Source organism: Brachyistius frenatus, unplaced genomic scaffold (assembly GCF_029030835.1).
Source record: "Brachyistius frenatus isolate BFR_SWC_R1_liver_20210118 unplaced genomic scaffold, ASM2903083v1 Contig_5, whole genome shotgun sequence".
NCBI lineage: Eukaryota > Metazoa > Chordata > Actinopteri > Embiotocidae > Brachyistius > Brachyistius frenatus.
The window spans coordinates 6,579,499-6,596,644 of NW_027210604.1; the positions used below are offsets into that span (position 1 = coordinate 6,579,499).

A 17,146-nucleotide genomic window follows, 5' to 3' on the forward strand; every position below is an offset into this window, starting at 1 on the left:
TGTCTGTAGCTCAGGTGCAGCTGACAGCTCCAAGTCAGAATTCTACCTATTTAAGTCTGTTTTTGTATTTATGAGGATTATTTGTATACAGCACCGTGTAGCTGAGACACCATCAGGTGCTATGTTGTAGACAGTCGAGGTTGCAGTCTGCAGGAAGGGAAGCACTTTGGTCATGTTATAAATATGTATTTGTAATGTTCTACTTGAACGATCACATTTCATACAGACCCCAGGTTTGAAGAGATTTTTTTTTTTTTTTTTTCCAGTTTTTATTTAAATGAATCTTAAAAACTCAGTTGTAAGCAATTTCGACTGAAATGAATTAAACCACAATGACGTCACCGGACAGAGAGTAGTGTTTGAATTGAGTCAATTCCGTTTTGTTCAACAGGTTTTCACACAAATTCCCGGTGCGGCATCTCGGATCGTGATGTGTTGAATATCGTGACATCGGCACAAAAATGTATCCCTCAAAATGTTACAAATTCGACATTTTACATAATAAAACTACCCTTTTTGTCCAACATTCACACAGTCTGACTCAACACGGCAGACACCAGAGGATCCACAAATCATCACGTTACTGGTTGAAGGGAAGAAAGGCACGAGGTAAATTCCTCATGTACAAGGTGCGATCAAAACGTTTGAGACGGGTCACGTTGCGCACGAACGGAGTGCAGCTTAATCAACATCAGCACCTCAGTGGCACACATTTTTTGGGACCGCTGTAAATCACAGATGCGCACGTACCAGTGGTCAAAAAAAAAAAAAGCGCGCGTAACACAGGTGCAGATATTGATGGAGTGATGTTACGGGAACAACCTCCAAACGTTTTGATCACGCCTCGTACTTTAACAACAGCATCTTTGGAATACCCGTCTCGAGCACAAATACATACGCACTCAATTTCTCTCTCGAACACACTCGCATCATAATTTGACTGAAGTAAACGAAAAGTATTGCATACTCTGGCCTCGACCCTGGTTAGTTGTGAACGTTAGGTGAAGTTTTAAGGCCTCGGTATGCTTCAAAGTGCTTTTCTAGAATCGACAGACTGACAGTTACGTGCACTTCACGCAGCTTCTGGTCAGGTGCGACCATCGGCAGAATCTGAGCGTCTCTCAAAGCTCACTGTTTGAAAGTGTCCAACATCATCCCTATTAGAACAGACGGTCACATCAAAACGACACTGTCACTCAAAAGACAGAACAAAATTTCCCCTTGTGGGATTAATAAAGTAAGTAAGTAAGTAAGTATCTATCTATCTATCAATCAGTTTTATTGGCTGATATCAGCCTATTGCAGACATATCGTCGTATATGTTGACCAAAATGACACTTTTTTTTTTTTTTTTACATACATGTGACTATAACACAAATAAAGACGGTTGGGATAATTACGAAATTATACCATTTGTGTTTTTCAATTTGAATATAATTGATACATTCACAATGAAGTTCACTGTTTCAATGCACTGTTGTCATTTTGGACAATAAAGTCGATCCTTAAACTGGTAAATGTATCAGATTTCAGTCAATATTCACATTTTTTCATACTTCCCAGTATTAGTGTCGGCCTCAAACATCTAGAATCAGTTGGGCTTTACTCAAAAGCCGCAGAGAGATCGGGGAGGCAGCCCGTAAGCAGCCAGGGAAAGGTTGTGACAGGAAACTTTACATCCAGTAACGCAGTGACGGTACGACCGCATCTGTTTGAAGCATGCGGAGGCTTTAACCTTCCTGCTGTTCCTCGAACACCAATTTTACTTATTTTCTTCCTTTTACTTCAGCTGAAGGATTCCAGTTTAACTTTGAGAAACAAAAACAAACAAACAAAAAAAAACCTTTATAACCACATATTTCATATTGTAAACACAGGGTGAAAGGTTTTCACTTGACACCGCCTCCGTGTGCTGCAGTCCGGTCTGAGTGCTGCCTACAACACCCCTATATGCTTCTACTCCATACCTCCCGGAAGCTCCCTTCTCAAAAGTCAATCCATTCTGCGATCCCGCAGTGGATGGAGCCGGCCAGTGGGCTAAATGAAGGGGAAGAGGCGTTTCTTGAGGATGTAGAGGACAGTGGCGAGGAAGAGTGCCAGAGCCAGAAAGATGAGCAGCTTGTCCGTCAGCTCCCGCCGGTTGTACTTCAGGATCAGCTTCCTCCCCAGGTGGATGGTTCCTGTCATGCTTTTAAACTCATCATTGGTTTCCAGCACCGTCCTGGAGGAGGTGGCTATGGTGAAGAAGAAGAGGGGTAGGAAAGGTCTTAGAAGGACGAAGATGGGTAAGGAAACAGTAAACTGGATTTACCTTTAATATACCAGCCATAACCTTGACAAAGGCACGTGCACACACAGACAAAGTAGAGAGTTTTTTTGTTTTGTTTTTACCCAGTGTGCCGATGGTGTCCTCACTCTGCTTCACCTGTTCGGCCATCATCCTGCTGATGGACATCAGACTCTCTGTGATGTTGCTGTTGGTTTCCACTAAACTCTCCTTGGTTGCCTTCCTGAGATAAACACAAAGGTGATGCACGTTTGATGTTCCGTTTAGTGAAACAGTGTAATGCAGGACAGCAGCGTTAGTATGCCGTTATTTGTTACCACGTTATTTTTACGAGTGGGAAGTTTGTTGGAGTTCAAATAAAATCAGATTCTTATGAAATAGTTTAGTGCATTTTGTCTCGAAGAGCTGAGCAACTATTACCTTCCAATTAGATTTTTTTTTGTTAACCAATTGAACGTTAAAAGTAATGATCCATCACAAATTACCAAAAGCCACAATGACATCTTAAAATCACTGAGTAAAAAAACCACTATTAAACAGGATTAATATTACAAGATGCAAGTTTATTGTTCAGACAGAATTTTAACCACAGGAACTAAATCACAGGAGCTGATTGGAGCGGAGTCACAATTTCCCGAAATATGAGTAAATATAGGGCTAAAACCGACTGGGCTCTCGTTATACTTCCTGTTAATGTCTCCCAACACGCCCACATTGTAGGAACTGTAGCTCCTCAGCAGACGTGCACTAACCTCTGCCTGGTGCTCTGGTTTTGTCCACCATGCAGCAGCTCGTCCTTTTCCATGTTGTCTATGGCCAGTTTACACGCCAGGTTGGATTTCCTCCACGCCGTCTGGTTACTGGGATTCACAGACACACAGAAACCAACTTTTAGTTTCCTTCATCTCATCTGGTCTGTTGTGTCTGTATCCATTTTATTTGATAGCTGCTTAACTTTTATCAGCCTCGGGCCAAAACCTGTTTTTTTGTTTTGTTTTGTTTTAGCAGTTGACATTTATCTGCCTCTCAAAGTCTCATTAGCTTCTAATATGAATGTACATTTTCTGTTTCGGAATGAAAAAAAAGTTAAAAAAAAAAACATTTTACATGTGTAGTCACTTTTAAGATTCACAAGGAATCATAATACTTCCAATTTAAGTTTGCTGATAGAAATACAGTTAGATATGAAGATCATCATAGAAAGATAATCTTAGTAATAGAGTGTGTGTGTGTGTGTGTGTGTGTGTGTGTGTGTGTGTGTGTGTGTGTGTGTGTGTGTGTGTGTGTGTGTGTGTGTGTAAACACCTGAGCATTTGCCGCCGCTGGCTCTCCATCTCCACCTGGATAGCCAGTTTGTCCGAATCTCTGTCCTGCTCTCTGGCCATCTGCTCCAGATCCTGACCACAAACACAACAACACGGCATCACAAATCACAAATCACAGCTCCAATTTTAAGCCCGAACTGCGTCAGATGAAACACAATGTGCATGTGCGGCTGCGGCTGGCGGCCTGACCTGGATTCTGAGCCTCAGCTTGTTGAACTTCTGTTTGACCTGAGAGTTGAGCTCCATGAGGGTAGACTGAGGTCCGGGACAGTCCCTGATGTCCTAAAAACACACACACAATATGTATGATTATGTATTATTGATGCTGTAACATTGAGCAAGATTTAAAGTAGGTCAGCAACAATTACACGCAATTAATCAATAAGGCGGTTAGCAAAAATTAATTTCGTTTTAATTTTTTTTAATAAAAAAAAGATGCTAAATTTCTCCGACTACTTAAATGGGAATACGTTTGGCTTCTTTTAGTCCTCCATGATCAAAAACAGAAAATGTTTTGGTTGTGGACTGTTGGTCAGGACAAAACAGGACATTTTAAGACGCAACTTGGGCTTTGGGAAACACTGGTTCGACATCTTTCACCACTTTTGGACATTTTACAAACCAAACTAATTGATGACTTGAGTAAATAATTCACAGATTAGGCAACGGAGGCAGACGACTGCTGCAGCACACGTGGAAAGAGCAACATATATTTTACTATAAATTGAGTCTGGTGACGTATGATCACGTGCACTGAAGAGTAGCACGACAACGGACAATTATTGATTATTCAATTTTAAATCGGTTGGTCCTATACAACATCTTTTTTTTTTTTTTTTTTTACATTATTTCTATAAACATTTGGCTATTTACGGTGCAGTTCTTTTGATTAAGTGATTTTCCATCACCGTGACTGAATACATATTAATACAATCATTTTCTTTACGGAATTATCGTCACATGCTTCCTCGATTAATTGCCTCATTGTTTGGTTTATCAAATGGGAGACAAATGCTCATCACAGTTTCCCCAAAGTCCGAGCTGACTTCATCAGATGATTTGATTTTGTTTGACGTTAAACCCAGAAAATGCTTCAGTTTCATGGTCCAACACGAGGAAATGTGTCAACAATCCTGTTTCAGAAGCTGGAACCGATACATGTATACGCTTCATTAAACGAGGATTTAAAATTATTACTCTCTTATTAATGAAGTTATCACGGTAAATAAAAAAAAAAATTAAAAAAATCCCTGTTTGTTGATTGTTGCTAAGCTAACGTTAGCTTCCCTTATGTCCAACTTTCAGACCTGTTGTATTTATCTACGGCCAAAAGAAAACACCAATAGTTCAGCACGACAAATATCAACAAACAAACAGCACGTGTTTTCCGGTTCTTACCTGAATGAGGGCTTTGATTTCGAGATCATATTTTATGATTTCTTGTCCGCAAATTCGGACGTGAACATCCGCAGAAGACGCCATTATTGTTTTTGTACGGCAAGCTGGAGGACCAAAAGACTTCGTGCTCTGCTAAAGGCGAAGCAACAACGGCCGCTGACTGAGTTTCCTGTCATTCTTAAATTAAGCAAGTTTCATGAGGTTTGGAGCATCGTTTGACCTTAAACATCAACTTCCTGTGTCACGGCGAAACATCAAACAGCCTCATCGCCCTGGCTATACTATATAGTATATAGTATATACTATATACAAAAATGTGATAGTTCGGACAGAAATCCAAGAAGATTTAGTCACACCCTTTATTTTTGTTTATTTTTGTTTGAGTTTTTGTATTAGTTTTTTTTTTTTAATTTTTGTTTTGTATTAGGATTTTGTTTTGTATTGTATTGTTGTTGATATTGGTATCAGTATGACTGTATTTACAACGCAAACCTGAAACCAGAAACCGGCAAACCTGAAACCATGCGCCTCACCCTTACTGGGACTAGCCCTCCGTGAACCGTGTGGCTTCCCTTTAGGGGGACTCACTTTTAATGAAGTTTGAAACGTTTGGAGAAATTGAAAACGCTTTGCATACACTACACATTACAGGAAGATATTCAATATCACTGCAGACCCCTTTGAAAACATGTATATCTACTATCCAAAGAATGTCGGCGGCAATTTTGGTCGCATTTGAATAAATATTTGTGGACGGTGGAGTTATAGGTTGCAGTGAGCAGATTTGTCATAATGCTGTCTAACTCCTGGGAAGATTGGTGGTGCAGTGGGTAGCACTGTTGCCTCTCAGCAAGAATGTTAGGAGTTCAATTTCCCCCCTTTGTTATGACTTTAAAAAAAAAGTCATACCAAAGTCACTTTTTGGACGATGTGCTATAGTATGACTTTATTATCACATTTTGGACGATATGCTACAGTATAACATTTGGGTAATTTTTTTTGGCCGCCACGCCACAGGCACGCCGATCGACGAAAACAAATTCTTTTGATAACTTTTAATTCCAAACATGTTAAGAGTGCACAGACTAAATTTCAAGTCGGTGCGACAAAATCTGTAGGAGTTTGTTAAAACACAACGTGTGTGAATTGTCCACCGAATTTCGTGCATGTAGGTAAATGGAGCTGCCGGGGCATCTCTTTAGGGGGCGCTAGCAAGCCATTTGGCCACGTCCACTCGCGACTCCACTAAAATATATAATTTTTCACCGGGAGAGACGGGTGTACCAACTTTCATGAGTTTTTGAGTATGATAACGCCTCCAAAAATGCATTTGTTTACGGAGAATAATAATAATCGTTGAATAACAATATGGCTTTCGCACCATCGGTGCTCGGGCTCTAACTACAGAAACGCTTTTCCAGTTTCTGCTGCTTATGAACAACATTTGCGGGCTACTTTGTAAGTGATGTGATATTTTCCTCTTTATATTGTAGCTGCTTTTTTAATATAGCCAGAATTGTATCTTTATAATATTATTAGTTATTTATCTTATTAGTTAAAATTATTAGTCATTTATCTTTATAGTTAATTTAGATTTTTTTTTTCCCCCAATCTATTAAGGATTATGCTGCTACAACCCAACTAGGATATTTATTTACTACTTTACTACTGAAGCAGGCAAATAATAAAATAATGAAATAATCTTCAGTGTATCACATCAACAGGCCTGCTCTTCTCTTCTCGTATGTGATTAAAGAACTTGTGAAATTGTTCTATGTTGATTTACACAATGAGATACAATACAAACATGTGAATAAATCAGTATGCTCATTTAATTGAATCAGTTCATTCAAAATGCAAGAGTCAGGATGGGGTGCTAATGGTTTTATTATTTTGATATTAAAATCAATAAAATAATCAGACTAATGTGGTTACAAGCAGAGCTGCGGTACCAACTCCTAGCTGATACAACAGAGATAGAATGATTTTTTTTTTTTAAATAAGAAAAAAAAATTAAAAAAAAAATAAAGAGAGAGGGAGACAGAGAGAGAGAGAGAGAGAGAGGCACAATAACACAACAGAGATCCAGGGCAGGTGTCCGCAGGATGTCAAGCAGCCAGAGACCAAAACTGTCAGAAGCTCTGAAACAGAATGAGCCATTACAGTACAAACCAAAAACAACAAAAAATATTTTACATTTCCATGCCTGTGCATAGAGCCACCCACTGTGCCTCTGAGAAAACAAAAAGAAAAATACAATGTCAAACAAAAAGTTAGTCAAAACAAAAGTATAAACCCAGCACAACATTTATTACACAACATAAATATAACAACTGTCAAGATATTGTATTTGAACAGGCATATATGTGAACTACAAATATAGACGTCATTGCTAAAGAGAGGATCGAGTTAGTTTCAGCAGGATACACTTTCTGCAGGTTTTGCTTCTTTATGAAATTATAATCACCAAGAGATCTATTATAGAGCACTTAGCAACGAAGTACAGCCCTCCTACTGAGACTGGGGAGAGGAACACACACAGGACTAACTACAGAAAGATCCCATGCTGTTTGATCGAGTCAAATAAGTTACCATACAAGACCAGAAGCATCATAACAATGGCATGTAGCTGTGGAGCTCACGATGACCAATACCTCCCACGTCCTCTACATGTTTGGACTTGTACGGATTTCCTATAAAATCTTCTTACTGTTTGTTGATATTATTAAAATTTCAAAATAAGAGAGAGAAAAGAAACAGAGCAGATGCCTTGAGATAAACATTTTTCTTTTTGTCTCTTGCTCCATGCATTTTGGCAAGTCTGGAAGGAGATGTAAATCATTGCAGTGTTGGATGATGAATTGTACATGTGTATAAATAGCAAGAGGCGTTTTTGTTTTTATTATCGAGGGTGGGTTGTGGTTGTTGTTGTTGTTGTTTGTTTTAATAAGATCAGTCTGCAGAAGAGGAAACAACCCTCTACCCCATCATTCATTGCAGGGGAGGGTGAGGGGTCTCTGCCCACCAGCCTTTAGTGACCCCTGACTAATCTCAGGAGCTCCCTGACAAGACAACTGCGAACCAAAGCCCTTCTGAAAAAAAAAATGAAAAAAAAAAACCCCACCAAAAAAAACATTCAAAAAGCACCCAGAAGGGGCAAAACATCTCTGGCACAGTATGAAGCTTTCCCATTAAATGGACAAAATTTCCCCAACGAAGATAGAGACAGCCGACTCCTAACCTGAGCTCAAAGGCCGTGAAGCACCTGAATCTCAGTCCAGAGTCATGGCGAAGAGAATCTGGTCAAGGTGAGGTTTAGTTCGGTGGCTCGATGAGCCTGCTTTAAGGCTCTGCTGCCCCCTCTGACCACATCAAACCTCCAATGACAAATTGCTTCATGGGCCTCGCACACGAAGAATGCTCAAAATCATAATGAAATCGCAGCTCCGCCAGCATCCCGTTTCCTTGAACTGATGTTCGGCCATGACATAATGTCGATAAAATAACTTCAAGCAGTTTCTTTACTGGGATAACAGAAGGTGTGTGTAGTATTTTCATGTTCAAACTATTTTCTTTTCATGAAAGCCAACATATGGAGTCTCCACAACAGTGGAACTCCAGCACTTAATTCCTGTAAAACTTTTAATTTAAAAATTAAACACGAGATGTCATAATTTTAAATGTCAGCTATCAGTATCTTCTTAAACTAATAAACTTAAACATGGATCATTTACTAAATAGTGATCAATGATTGTCTTTCCAACCATTTCCATGTGTATAGTGTGGTGGCCGGATTGTTCAAAAATCCTATTTATGGTACGGGAGATAAAATTAGAGATATAAAATCAGTAATCTAACCACATTTTTATATAAAAAATACAAGAAAGTAACTTTTGTAATGACAATGAGTATTTGTCAGACAGCTGTGAACAGTAACATGTGGAATTTTGAGAATAGAAAAAAAGATATTTCTGGTTTCATTGTGACTTTGAGTCATGTCTGTGATGCTCATGCGAAGTCTCGAACTCGCGGCAAAGCCTGCTTCATTGGAAAAGCTATAAAGTTTAGTTTCAATAAATTGTCTTCTTGCATGTTAAATTATAGGACTAAATAAATAAATATCAAAGAAATGGTACGCTAGGAAAAAAAATAAAAATCAATCGTGCAATATTTGACAAAGTCAGAGCATAAATATCAACTCACAAAATGAATCAAACATAAAAGCAGGAGAGCCACCATAAAAAGATACAACATTCATGATCTTTCTGATGACAAGAGTCTCCCTCTGTCCCCCAAACCAAATTGAACAACAGGAAAAGCTCCACCAGACACTCTCGCCTGTCTGTGTGATCCTGCCGAGGAAGACTAGTCTACATTCATCCGCAAAGCAGCAGCAGCAGAGTTATACCTCGCTATGTCAGCATACAGCAGTGCAGTAGTCAGTCAGAAACACAAGACTGACCAGAGTCATCAACAGAAGGAATAATATGGCCAATACAGCTATTCAACACAGCCATGTTAGCACCCAGCCACTGACAGATTAGCACCACAGTTTACCTCCATGCTCAGTTTGTCGCTTCATTCGCAACCTGCGACTCAGTGCCAACACTGACTTCAAGGAGGGTCTGGCACTTTATAATAGCAAAGTTAAGAAATGGAAAGTTCAGTTTTTGTTTTGTTTTTTATAGGTTTTTTTTTTCTGTCTCAAAAAGGTCTCAAGAGGCAGCGACACAGTGCACCATGTCGAAACCACAGAAGAAGAAGAAGAATGCATTGTAATTGACTATAGGTAAAAAGCAGGCCCAAGTCTCCCTCTGTCTCAGACACAGTGGAAGTTTGCTCTTCTCTACACGGACACACCAGCGGTGATAGCAGCAGCAGCCAATACAGAAAACACAATAATCTGGCGTAGTGGGCAGAGAAAGAGTTAAAAACCGAACCAGGTTTCCCAAAGCAACATCGAATTCGTTTTCATTGATGCTCTTCTTCAGTATGCCTTTGGAGAGGAACATGACAAGCAGCTCTTATCTGCTGTTAAAGGTTTGATTATTATACAAAATGTACTGATTTAGGTTTAGTATGAGGTTTTCATTTCCTCCGGTTTAGGTTTTGGGAAACCCAGCCCCTTGTTTCTGTCGGGTAACCCCCTCCAGACTGACAGAAGGTGCAGATTTGTGTTCTCATATATTTGATTAAGGCACCTGGTTCAGCAGGCATCATATTCAAAATATTGGTTGGTTTTTTTTTCCTTGTATGTGTACAAACCAAGTGCAAGGTGGGTAACGCTGTGGGTCTTTTGACTGTCATAGAAAAATAAAGGTGTGGAAAAAAACAAAAACAAAAACAAAAACAGGGGTGTGTGGTATTCATATACTGTAATTGTGTCCTGGACACCCTAAACCAAAAGTCTCTTTGTGCTCATTCAATAGCAGCAAGTATGAAATCATACGACTGAGAGTACAAGAGACCCCAAAAAGCCATGCAGCGACTTTGTGATGGAGAAGACCCTTTCTGATGATCGGCCAAATTATTTCCCAAGCTGTGAAGAACTCCAGACATCACTTGAATTTCTCAGCGCTACGCGGGGAATCGACATGCAGAAACATTAACTCCTGCTGCATTCTCGCCTCTGGGAAAAAGTGGAGGGTAGTAAGCATACAGCCCCCGAAAAGGAGGTGTTTTTACAAGCAATGGGGGCAGAACACATAAGTTCAAACAATACAGGAAACATTTGAAATGCCAAGTCTAAGCCAGACTCTGAGATCTGACATCACAGCCAGCAAGAGGTGACGTCATTTATAGTTGTAAGTTTTGCCAACCCCAATCATTTGAGGATATTTGGTATCACTTATTTTACAGATCGATAATCTTCTAAGAAGTTTCCTGGAAACAACCGCTGTTTGTATTTTGGCGGTAGCTTTAGGTAAAAACTGCCCCGTTAAAGAGACACAACCACCTTTAAACACGACAAACATGAAGTTGCTTTGGTGACCATATTATCAATTACCGGCCATGTCATGAACCTGTCCAATAATCACTCCACTTCCAGCTCTGTTTTTGGTCGTTACCAACTCCTGGGGGAGCGCCACTGTCTGACTGTGTCTGTCTGCTGTTTGCCGCTGGGCAGGAGATGTCTATTTGCTGAACAGCTCTCTGCTGCGGTCAGAAACGATGCTACAGCAGCGGTGAGGAAAAAAACAAAAAGGAAAGTTGTAAAATCAAAACTATGCTGCGTTGTAGCATCTCTGAGCTCATTGAGTTGAGTCGAACTGTAGTCAAATTGATTAAATAGTAAATGATCACTGACAACTTCACATGGATTTTCATTATACTTTTGCCTGTCATATTGTTGGCATATTAATCTGACCTGCTGGACTGGAATCAATTAACAAAAAGTGTATCAATCAATCCATCGCTGTCTCCAACATTAGTGTCAAATTATATAATCTTATACAGAAGGAAACTTCTTGGAAATTATTTGGAAATTACAGATTGTAAAACAAAGTGTTACCATGCATTTCCTCTGGAGATCGTTCTATACAAATCAAATATAAATCAACACATTGCATTCGGAATTCCCTCCCTTTAATGAAACATGAAACCCAGTAAGCTGTTATGCATCTGTGTGTATCTATTTTGCACCTGTTGTATAAAAACCCACTGCGACTTTGGGCGGTGGTATCAAATCCAGGAGACTGGCTTTTACAAAAGAAGTCATGGTATGCTTACAACAACGATCACACAGGTCAATAACACAGAAATCACCATTCGGTTGTTGTTTGGAGCAAGAATCAGCACGAGTCTTCCTCTGATTGGTCCAACAGTGAAATCATGCCATTCATAGAAAGTTAGTCAATGAAATTGATCAGGGGAAGAGGGGTGGGTGGGGGAGGAAGGGGGGGGGGGTCTGTTGTGAAACACAAACCCCGGTTGGATTCTGGTCGGATCTCGACTGGGAGTCAAGAGTCAAATCCTTCTTGAGAGGAAAATGTTTGTGTTTGTTTTAAGACGAATTTGTGGAAAGCGGAGACATTTTGTGAATTCTTGTGACAAGTCTGTTGGCCTTTGTTTTTACTTTGTGTATAGAGCATTGCACCATATTGATTGACATTAATTTATAACGCGCACACGCGCGCACACACGCGCACACACGCACACACACGCACACACACACACACACACACACACACACACAATATTTTGCACAGAGTAAAGAATGGCGACAATAATTGGAATACATAAATATATTTTCTTTTGCTTTTATGTCATCACATGTCAGATAGAAGAACGATATTACCCTGATTTGCTGAAGAAGAGCTTTATGGATCCACGTAGCTGTTATTGGACAAGAGTAGCACAAAATTACACACTCTATTAGCTTAATAGTTGACTGTATAGTATTCATGTCATCAAAAATGAAAAGAATAAGGAATATATTTACTGGCGTGGATTTTCACTCATTTCCTTGACTGTTAAAATGCCACAGAGTCTCCTTGTTTGAATGTAAAGTTGCACAGCTTGCGCCTATCACGTTAAATGTAAAAACCTGTGAGGACTCTTTCTTGAAACCAGCCTCGTGATCGACAGCAAAACACGCACACTTGTCTCGTTGGCCGGCAACCAGCGGCCCTTTAACCACTGTTAACCACCCTGTCAGACCTGGACGAAAACTATAGCTGAAAAAAAAAGGCTTCCGATTTTGTCGCTAAAGACAAAACTGAAGTCCTCCAAACTTTTGAAGCCATTTTTCAGATATATTCCACCACGTCTGCTACTTCAGTCAAGGTTGTTTTGAGCCAATCGGGCTGAATTGTTTTGTTGGTTATTTTACCGTATTGGCAGAACAATGTTGGGCAAGTGACACGTCTGCCATGTTGTTGTTTTTGTTTGTGTGTGTGAAAAGCAGTTTAAGAAGGCAATAAGTGTCCGGATTGAGTTTCCATTTGTAATTGGCTTGCCATACAGTACAGTGATATAGTAACTTCCCCCAAGGCGGACGGGAACAACATCTTTCGAACGAGCACTTCCCGGCCGCCCCGGGCTAAACCTCTCCTCATTAAGTCACAAGTAGAAATCAGTTTACAAATGATAACAATATAGCTCTCTGAAGAAATGTGTCTACACTGTACATCGCCCTGAAGAGGAAGCCAAAGCAGAATCAGTTTTTCCATAGGAAACCTCTACTGAAGGCAAATAAATCATGATGCCAAGGGAGTCAGCATCAGGATCAATGTAGGGGCCCTGGAATCAAAACCCTCAGTTTTTTTTTGTTTTTTTAAGACCACAAACATACTATCACACAGTACCTGACCAGGAAATAGACATATCCTGTCAGGACACTGGGCTTCCCGAAGTCAACCAATGATACGCTCTCATACAATAGCTCATATCATTTCATGGCTCCAGAAACGTGTAGCTCTAACCCTTGTCAGGCCACAAACATATTCCTCGCCAGTTCATAGACCTAGCCGGGTCAGGTAATAGACCTATCCTAGCAAGTAGTCATCAAGTACACTTGCAGCATTCACACCAGGCCATTTAGCAGCAAATGGAAGAAAAAAATGCTTTTCTTTTTGTTTTTTCTTTTTTTCTTTTTTGGACAAAGTGCTTTTGTTTTCAAACATATAAGATAAAGTATTCTATACATATATCTAACATTTAGAAGATACATATTAACTTATAGTTTATTTACAAAACTGAATCACTACTAAGAAAATAGCTATGGACGGTAGGGGAGAGCAAGTCACTAGGCTACAACTAGTCTAAGAAGTCAAATAAGAATCATGGATACTCATCATTCTAGTTTCAGAAAAAGCACCATTTCTCCCTTTTTAGACAGAACAGAAAACAGTAAAAATATATACTGTATATGTGTAGCACTAGCTGTTATTCAATCACACGATACAGAAAGACCACAGCTCTACCATCGTCAGACATCGTTCCGTGAAGGAGAACTTTCTTCACTTCAAACTGATCTGAATTCAGCCACAAACTCGTATTTTTCATCATGCTTGCCTGCTGAATTAATGAAGTCTGGTTTCATTTTGAAAATTCCTGGGAAGAACATCCATTCCTCTGAGGAGGCAGCCGGGAGATGATGTGTCGGGCATCTTCTTTTAAAAGGCCGCGCACGCCGCCACGTTCATTGTAAGTCTTGTGTTTTTGTGAAATTTAAAGTTATTCTTTGATGTTGCGACAAGTCAGGAAGGATATAAGCATGAAGGCAAAGTGAGGCCACGCAGATTAAATTTAGCAATGCAACCTCAAAGGCAGCAATGTTCATCCCGGGGACTCCAAAATTCAACCGGCTTCAAGAATGTAAAAGTTCTTCATGATGGAGCCCGGTGCTGAATCCAGACCAGTCGGGAACAGACTACAATGACTGCAGCCGGTTCCTCATCTGCCCTCACGTCACACTGCTGTCCTCCGAGTTTCCTGCTTTCCTGAATCCGTCCCTGTCCTCGCTTAAGACAGCATGTGCTCATTCTCTTTATAGACCGTTCAAACTAGACCAAGGCTTCCCTTTCTCCTCTTTTCCTTCAGATCGCCTCCTCTGAGCGACAAGCACCTCCAAACCAACAGGAAACTAGCAGGCAGCTAAAATACAAAAATATAACAAGAACTTTTTTTTTTTTTTTTGGTTTTTGTGTTTTTTTTTTCCCCCTAACTTTCTTGATGCAGGGGTAGCATTTAGAAATGTGTCATGCTTAAAAATGAATCCATTGTCATGAAAAGTGGCATTTCACCATGGATAGATATATCAGTAATGTTTCTATATACAGTACTTTAAAACACAAATTGCGTTAATATTTTAATGATGAACTAGACCTCGCCTACATACAGAAATTACACAACATTTTGGTTACTGTTGGTGACATTTTGACAAACGAGCAAAAATGTAACATAGCTTATCTACTAGCGCTTCTGGTTTTTGTCCTAGATAGCGCCATTAACGCAATTAGTATGTGGAGGGAGGAATCAGTTCAGGAATGAAGTGCTTCCGAAGCAACAAATCTATGGAGAAGCCCACAGATGGGATTCATTTTTAGATAAAAAAAAAAGGAAAAAAAAAAAGAAATGAATGTTCCTTTTCTGTACAGAATTGGACCCGAGCTAATTTCACAGTTCTATGAAGTTCCCTGACCCTCCCACATTTCTTACATTCAATACGGCGTCAGGTAAGCTGTGCAGAAACCTTACTTTAACTGGCTGGTCGCCATTTCGTTGCATGTGTCTTTGGTACAAAAAACAATCAAAATATAGTGTGCAAATCTTTTTTTTGTAACTCTAAACAAAAAATATTTGTTAACCCTCCCCAGATCCCTAAAGACAAGAGTACCAAAAACAAAAAATATTCTATTGCAGAGCCCTCCTATATACACAGACTCTGTGGCATCACGCAACAAGAGCTTCTATTCGTTTATGTACATTCAGAATATCGCTGAACGACTGAAATACACAACAAACCCCAACAAGTGTGTCCCACCACGCATTCACTAACAGTCTCCCTCAGTGTAAAGTAGACCTCACCTTAGGCTGGACCTCAGGGAGTTCTGACCAATCACCTCATCTCGTTCAGTCCATCTCACACACACTCATTCTGACTTACAGAAACACACACATACATACACAAGGCACAATGAATAGAACTCTGATCAAACACGAGTATGAACACACCAAACTGCCTGGTCATCTCTACTGTACAAAAAGGGGCACCGGTGCCTTTCGCTGGGAGACACTTGTATAAACAAGATTCCTGGAGGAGATAGATCACTTAATGTCATCTTTAGCTCCACCGCCACCACCATTAGCATCTTCCTCGCATTATTTCTGTTCCCATACTGGCAAAATGCCCATTTCACTCAGTCCAGTTATACCCAGCACAAGGCCATAAAGCACCATGCTACATGCACTTCCTCTCCACGCGGTGAACTACCTCCCGTGGTTTAAGTTCACATTGTCCAAACCAGCCAGGAAGCTTCCTCCTTCCTCCTTCCTGCCACGAACTAGCAGGAGGTCTGTCGCTTAAATGTTGAATTTCTTTTTTGTTTCGAGCATGATTTGCTTGACGTTAACTCCTCCATTTTTACAGAGCTGATTGGCAAACAGGGGATGGCATGAACATATTTAGGCCTTCAATACAAAATATCTCCTGCCACCCCGTAACGGCTCGGAGGACGCTGCTTCATTTCTCTGCAGCTGTCTTGGCCCTCAAAGCCATTTTCATCAAAGTGCTTTACTGCATGGGTCAATTTAACAGGCTGGAGTTCGTTTTTGTGAGGTGAACCTCATCTAGGAAATGATAACTGGAACTTTTTCATCCTCTTACGGTGTCTGATGCGTAACAATTCTTCCTCTGTCATTGCTACCTCAAACAAATTGTGTGAAAGTATTCCAGTGGTTACACTCGTGTGACTGTCGTATCTCAGCCCTGGAAGCAGACCTCCAACAGAACCAACCCTACACAATGCTATGTTAAACACATCTAATAATCACCAGTGGATTTAGGACGTGCTATTAGCTATACACCTAACCATCACCTGCTTTTAGAGGTGCTTTTCCCAACAGACGTTCACAATGAGTTGGGAGACAGTGATGCGTTGTCTCTGCACACAGCGCGCAGAGACAGAAAGCTAGGGTGTATGCCATACAGGTGCATGGCGAAAACAAGCACACATACATACACACGGGGAGTGGTATGCGGGTTTGTGTGACTAACAATGTGTATGTACTCTGGGTTGGAGGGGCATGCAGAGGGGAGCATAGTTACAATAGGACAGCATGGTGGTAATATTTAGCCCACTCCTCTCGGTGGGCCGCAGCCTTGTCTAGATTTTGGAGGTGGGGACTCTCAGGCCGACAAGTCCGCCGGTGGGATCGCCGCGTCCCGTGTTCTCCAAGATCTTGTTAACAAAGTCTGAAGTTTCCCCAGCGACAGGTGACGGCACTGCACGCACACAAACATTCGGAAAAAAAGATGTTACTTTAATGTTGTATATATACAACTGTGTGTTGTGTACAGCAGCTACAGACAACATGGCATTATTATTGCCCGTTCACACTGAGTTTGATGTCATTTGCAAAATGATGATTGAATCAACATTTTCTCCATAGATTTCTTTAGGCAAACAGAGTC

At 40.4% G+C, this 17,146-nt stretch overlaps 2 protein-coding genes across 4 annotated transcripts in view; both read right to left on the reverse strand.

Moving 5' to 3' along the window:
* Positions 1-18: 18 nt before the first annotated feature.
* Positions 19-5,094, reverse strand: bnip1b (BCL2 interacting protein 1b). The gene is made up of 6 exons (XM_069719364.1): positions 5,011-5,094; positions 3,802-3,894; positions 3,593-3,684; positions 3,040-3,147; positions 2,392-2,510; positions 19-2,234 (listed from the first exon to the last, which is right to left on the reverse strand). The coding sequence occupies exons 1-6, from the start codon at positions 5,092-5,094 to the stop codon at positions 2,038-2,040; spliced, it is 693 nt and encodes a 230-aa protein (XP_069575465.1). The 3' UTR covers positions 19-2,037.
* A 1,785-nt stretch (positions 5,095-6,879) lies between these two features.
* The window catches only part of crebrf (creb3 regulatory factor), a 28,826-nt gene continuing 18,559 nt past the window's right edge, over positions 6,880-17,146 (reverse strand). For all 3 annotated transcript variants that reach the window (XM_069719103.1, XM_069719122.1, XM_069719112.1), the window contains exon 10: positions 6,880-16,957. In XM_069719103.1, coding sequence (XP_069575204.1) covers positions 16,839-16,957 — 119 coding nt within the window. In that variant the 3' untranslated portion in view covers positions 6,880-16,838. The remainder of the gene's footprint in view (positions 16,958-17,146) is intronic.